The following is a 6646-nucleotide window of genomic DNA, read 5'->3' on the forward strand; positions in this document are numbered from 1 at the left end:
TTTGAATAAAACGTTCAATGTTAACAAACAATACACACGTTTGGCACTTTGTGTATTAAATGGATCAAAGAGATTTGATAAGGCACAATACACCATTTGTACAGACCTGATTGAGTTAATATAATATCAGCAAATTTTACAGCGAAATGAATCTGTTTCTTTTCTTTGTGTTTAAAACCAGCACAGATTACAAATTTTAATGATCTGAAAATGTTTGGTATACAAAATCATGCTTATTTCAGTATTAGCAAAAACACAAGAAATTTTTCAACACAAACACCCAGCTGTGTCTATTTTAAAAGCAGTTCAATGACAGCTTGCACTTATGAGCATGCAATCAGCTAATTTCGCTTTTTTTTTCTTCTGTGTTAATCAACACTTTCCTTCCTGCATATCAGAGTACAAATAGTATAGTTACTCCACATCAGTAAATGTTTACGTAACCTGTCCTTTCTCAAGAATCCGGTTACACCAAATCATTACATGCTAGACCGAGTAGGAAAATGCACTGGGCCCAGCCACCCTAATGGGATCCTAGTGCACCATAATGACACATATTAGTTAATGATCATCATAATCATAATATGCAGGAATCTTACCTTTCCTCTTACCCCTTGCCATGGTAGAGTCAAGTCATATCCTCCACATCGCACTCTTCCTCGAGAATTCCCATACATTGACTTCAGTGTTGAGCAATGAAATAATTACAAATTGACACGATTTTTTTTTAAACCGCATTTCTAAAAAAAAAAAAAGGTAAAAAATAAGCGTGGTTGATCATTGACTTTTATCTCTTTTTTTGTCAGTAGCAACCTGTTATGAAATTGGATAAATAAATACAATTGCGGTAAGGTCATTCGAGGTTAATCCAATGCACAGAGTTCATGCCATTCCCAATTGCAATTGTTTATTACCGGTCCGTTGTAATTGTTCTCGTTATTTACTTTCTTTCTCACACTCGCTCTCCCTCCCTCACACACACACACATACACAAACACATATATATAACGCACATCTACACACAACCACATTTGCGGCACTGAGCTCTAACCGGAATTTCCCCCGGATAAAGTGTTTTAGCTGGGGTTGAGCTGCACGTATGATCTCTACGGAACGTTTTTTCCTACAGCACAAACGTAAACTTTAGGTGGCTTCACGCGGCGCTGTACGTTGCCTTTGCCTGCAGCGTCGGTCTGAGCGTGATCCGCACGCTCTCTGTCCACTACATGTCCCCTTCTACTTCCCGAGTAAGAAGGCTGCGCGATTTATTTCGCTTTGTTTCAGGGCTGATTTTTTTTCCCCGTGCTGGCAGTAAGAAACGATGTGATGTAGACGATTAACACCCGATTCCCTGGTCCCGGGAAACTCAGCCGTAAGCCTGAGTCTCTGCACCGCATGTATTTCAAGGACGTTGGGCAGAGAGCGGCGGGACCAGACCGTTCCCTCTGCCCCGGCACCACCCGAGCCGCTCCCCCCCGCCCTCTCCCCTCCCCCGGCAAGACCAAACCCCGCGGAACCGAAACCCCGCGGCCGGACACGGCGGGCCGGGCCGGGCCGGGGGGGCGGCAAGAAATCGCAGTATATATTTCATGGGTGATTAATATTATTATTTATTTTTTACACCTGACACGCGGCCTGCGCTTTTCTGGCTGAAACGACCCGGCAGCGCAGAGGAGGACACAGAAGGACCCCGACGGCCCCCGCGTCGCTCCGGCGGCCCCGCGGGGGAAGCGGCGGGCGAGCGGGAGCTGCGCGGGGCTGGGGAGGGAGCGGCGGTCAGGGAAGCGCGAAGCCCGGCTCCGCCGCCGGCCTGGCGCCGCGCCCGGCCGCCGGAGACACGGAGAGAGAGCGGAGAGGAGGAGAGAGGAGAGGTTTTGCTCGTTTCCGTGCCTTCCCAACTCACATTCCGGAGCGTGGCAGACACGGACCGAGCGGGCCGGAGGAGACCGTCTTCCCCGGCAGGCCGCGGGCACCGGCCTCCGTCCCGCCCGGCCCCGGGCCGCTGCAGGACCCCGGGCCCGCGGCGGCCGGAGGCCCGCCCCGCCGTCTGCGTCCCCTCCAGCTGATTATGGATTTTTTTTCCCTCTCTTAGTAAAATAATAAACAGAGACAACCGACACCGGGGCCTAGAAAAAATAAACTCGCCGGGTGACTTCGGCGGGATCCGCAAAGTAGTACCTCCGCCGCCGGTGCGCCGCGGCCTCCTCACCCACCCGGCCTCCCACCCCGCCTCCTTCGCCGCCAGAGGAGGGGGCAAAGAGGAACGGGGCAACTTTAGTCCACCGGAGAAACTACGGGCGTAGGAAAACCAGCCGGGCCCGCAGCCGTGGGACGGGCGCTGTTTGTTTGGCGTGAGGGGATTTGTGCTTGGAGCGACGGCCGCGGGGGGGGGGGCTTGGAGGGGGGGGCGCGCAAATCGCCGCGGTGATGCGCCCCTGCGCCGGTATCCCTGCGCCGCGGGAGCCGCGGCGGCGGCGGGGGGCGGGCCGGCGGCGGGCGGGCGCGAGGAGAGGCGGAGCGGCGAGCCGCCATTGGCCGGCGGGCGGGCAGACGCGCCGGCACGCCGCCGTCCCTGATTGGGCGGCCGGTGGGAAAGGTTAAACCAAAAAATTTTTTACAGCCCCGGTGCGTGTCTGCAGCTCTGAAATTAATTGCGGCCAGGGCGGTCTGTATAGCCCGTCTCCGCTCGCTCCTCGCCGACCCGCGGCTGCGGCTGCTCCTTCCTCCCCCCTGCTCTGCCTTGCCGGGGGAACCAGGCACCATGAAGTAGCTTTTTTTTTTTTTTTTTTTTTGTGTGTGTTTGTGTGTTGGTTTTTTTGTTGTTGTTGGGTTTGCAGAGGGTTTTTTTTCCCCCTTTTTTCTCCTTTTTTTTTTTTTTTTTTTTCCTCCGCTCTGACTCGGTTTGATTTTATCTGATTGGTGATTATTATTACTATTATTTTTTTCCCTCCCCGGCGGTTCCTGTCCTTGCTACATGACTTGCCAGCGCTTGAGACTGCGGTCCAACTGCGCTGCCGCCGCCGCCGCCGCCGCCGGTGGTGCCGCCGCCGCCGCCGCCGCCGCTGCTGCCGCCGCCTCGGCCACCGCCGCCGCCTCCGCCGCCGCCCCGCGCGCTGCTCCCTCGGCCGCTGCAACTTTCCCCCTCAGACTAGTGTGTGATGTTGGACATGGGAGATAGGAAGGAAGTGAAAATGCTGCCGAAATCCTCCTTTAGCATAAACAGCCTGGTGCCCGAAGCCGTCCAGAGCGACAACAACCACAGCAGCCACAGCCACCACAACAGCCACCACCCCCACCACCACCACCATCACCACCACCACCACCACCACCCGCCGCCGCAGCAGCCCCAGCGAGCCGCCGCGGCCGAGGAGGAGGACGAGGAGAAGGGCCAGCTCCTCCTGCCGCCCCCCGCCGCCGCCGCCGCCGCCTCCGGCGCCCTGGAGGTGGCCAAGGCGGACATGCTGGCGGGCAAAGGCGACGCGGGCGCGGCGGCGGCGGCGGCGGCGGAGCTGGAGGAGAAGGAGAAGGCGGCGGAGGAGAAGAAGGGGGCGGCGGAGGGGGCCAAGGACGGGGAGAGCGGGAAGGAGGGGGAGAAGAAGAACGGCAAGTACGAGAAGCCGCCGTTCAGCTACAACGCGCTCATCATGATGGCCATCCGGCAGAGCCCCGAGAAGCGCCTCACGCTCAACGGCATCTACGAGTTCATCATGAAGAACTTCCCCTACTACCGGGAGAACAAGCAGGGCTGGCAGAACTCCATCCGCCACAACCTCTCCCTCAATAAGTGCTTCGTCAAGGTGCCCCGCCACTACGACGACCCGGGCAAAGGGAACTACTGGATGCTGGACCCCTCCAGCGACGACGTCTTCATCGGGGGCACCACCGGCAAGCTCCGCCGGCGCTCCACCACCTCGCGGGCCAAGCTGGCCTTCAAGCGGGGCGCCCGGCTCACCTCCACCGGACTGACATTCATGGATAGGGCAGGATCCTTGTACTGGCCTATGTCCCCCTTCCTCTCCCTGCACCACCCCCGGGCCAGCAGCACTTTGAGTTACAATGGGACCACGTCCGCCTACCCCAGCCACCCCATGCCCTACAGCTCAGTGTTGACTCAAAACTCCTTGGGAAACAACCACTCCTTTTCCACGTCTAATGGGTTAAGTGTTGATAGACTAGTCAATGGAGAGATACCTTATGCCACTCATCACCTCACAGCAGCAGCTCTGGCCGCCTCAGTGCCGTGTGGCTTGTCAGTTCCCTGCTCCGGCACCTATTCCCTAAACCCCTGCTCTGTAAACCTCCTAGCAGGACAGACGAGTTACTTTTTCCCCCATGTTCCTCACCCTTCAATGACTTCTCAAAGCAGCACTTCAATGACGGCCAGGGCAGCCTCCTCCTCCACGTCGCCACAGGCACCCTCCACTCTCCCCTGTGAGTCCTTAAGACCTTCTTTGCCAAGTTTTACAACGGGACTTTCCGGAGGACTTTCTGATTATTTCACACATCAAAATCAGGGGTCTTCTTCAAACCCTTTAATACATTAACATCCATGGGATCAGACTGTAAGTGAACATTTTACACACATTTGCATTGTAAATGATAATTAAAAGAAAAAAAAAAGCAAAACAAAAAAGTCCAGGTATTTTTTATTAAGTTCCCCCATTTTCTGTACGTTTGTTCAGTCTTTAGGGTTGTTTATTATTCCACCAAGGTGAGGAGTGTCAGCAAGGTGCAATGTGGGGAGATTACATTGTAGACTATGAAGTTTGGAAGACAAAATTATAGTAGAATGTGTATCTAAATAGTGACTGCTTTTGCAATTTTTTATTCAAATACGATAAGTCTATCTCTAAAAGCCGCCAGATTCTCCATGTTTGCAGTATTATAAGTTATCATGGATATGTCGGTGGGTGCAGACCTTGAAAGAAATAAAAAACCACCACTAAATTTATGAAAACTAAAAAAAAAAAAACAACAAACTTAAAACGTAATTTGTATTTAAGCAGAATTAATACTGAAAGATGCCCAAGAACTACATTTTGGCCATTTATTATTTTATCCTTTTCTTTACCGAACTGCTTTTTTTGGGTTCCTTTTTTTTTGTTTGTTTGTTTGTTTGTTTACTTTTAGACCAAAGATTGGGTTTTAGAAAATGCACTCAGTGTACGGAGTAATTTAAAAAACAGCAACATTATTTCAGTTTGCAGCACTGCCCGTTCAAATGAATCAGAAGGGGACAAAATTAATGATTGCCTTCAGTTTGTGTTGTGTATATTTTGATGTATGTGGTCACTAACAGGTCACCTTTATTTTTTTTCTAAATGTAGTGAAATGTTAATACCTATTGTACTTATAGGTAAACCTTGCAAATATGTAACCTGTGTTGCGCAAATGACGCATAAATTTGAGTGATTGTTAATGTCGTCTTAAAATTTCTTGATTGTGATACTGTGGTCATATGCCCGTGTTTGTCACTTACAAAATGTTTACTATGAACACACAGAAATAAAAAAATAGGCTAAATTCATATATACTTGATAGTTTTTTTGTCTCTTTTATTAACTAAAATTAATATGCCAGAGGCTTTAAAGTTACAGGGAGATCAGAGCGCTGCTTATTACGGCAGTCCACCATTTTTCACATGCTCCTTTCTCCCCCCCACCCCCGCCTCCCTTCCGATCATATTGTCTTTAACAACAGTATTTTCAAATGTAAAGATCAGGGTATTTAATTAAACACCACAGCCTTTATTGTGATGTCCCTTTTGGGGCAGAACTCTTCTCAAGTCTGCTTAAAAATTGTTAGTACGAGGCAGGGTGTCTTACTAAAAACTGTCTTACGTTGAAGATGCTTAAAATTGCATACGTATATATACACATATATGTACATATATGTAAACTGAAGTATATATGCACGCATTGGGAAAAAAACAAGATGCATTATTGCCTAGATAGGTGTTCTTATTGCAATCTCTGAAATGCATTCAAAGAATTATTCTTCCGAAAGATATTAATCTCGACTCTATGATAACTGGAGATCTATTAACTATGGATGTGTATGTGTGTGTATATACATATACATATTAGCTTTCATATAATCATTTGATCGAGTTTAGCAAGCTATAATACGTATGGGTATAAAATGCAATCTTTATCTTAAAGAAACGCTGTTCCGGAAGTATCTATGCTATATGTGTTTATATACTTCTAATGCTGCAAACACTTTGGCTTTAAATATTGTAAAAGCAGCGATAGTTTTTCAGCTAGAACCTCTCTCCTCTGCCCCTTTCGCCCTCCGGACGGGGAAGGAGCCGAGCAGGGGTGAGGTGAAGTTGCAGTGCATTGCAGTGAGGCAGAGGGCTGGCGGGGTCACGTGACGCCCTGGCTTGCATACCGATGTTGAAACGTTTTAGGGAAAAACAAAACAAAACAGAACTGTGGGGATGCACTTAGATTCAAAGTTTTGAAACGGAATTCTTCTTCCCTGTCTGTCTGCTGATGGTAATGCCTGCTGAAGCCCGCTAACCCAGGCAAGCGTCCCTAAGTGTGCTCCGTTGCCCGGAGAATCAATCCATTAGTTTTAAGGGGGCAACGCTACGAGTAATTTTAAGAAGCATTTAATCCTAAAAAGAGTTGGTTTCTTGATG

The 6646-nt window shown here is 49.9% G+C and overlaps 1 protein-coding gene across 1 annotated transcript; it reads left to right on the forward strand.

Moving 5' to 3' along the window:
- The first annotated feature begins 3066 nt into the window (after positions 1 to 3066).
- On the forward strand, positions 3067 to 5527 carry FOXG1 (forkhead box G1). Its single transcript, XM_009464096.2, has one exon. The coding sequence runs from the start codon at positions 3159 to 3161 to the stop codon at positions 4542 to 4544; it is 1386 nt and encodes a 461-aa protein (XP_009462371.2). The 5' UTR covers positions 3067 to 3158; the 3' UTR covers positions 4545 to 5527.
- The last annotated feature ends 1119 nt before the right edge of the window (positions 5528 to 6646 follow it).

This window comes from Nipponia nippon, unplaced genomic scaffold, assembly GCF_047370975.1.
Source record: "Nipponia nippon isolate SJK-2023a ecotype South Korea unplaced genomic scaffold, ASM4737097v1 scaffold_11, whole genome shotgun sequence".
Lineage (NCBI taxonomy): Eukaryota > Metazoa > Chordata > Aves > Pelecaniformes > Threskiornithidae > Nipponia > Nipponia nippon.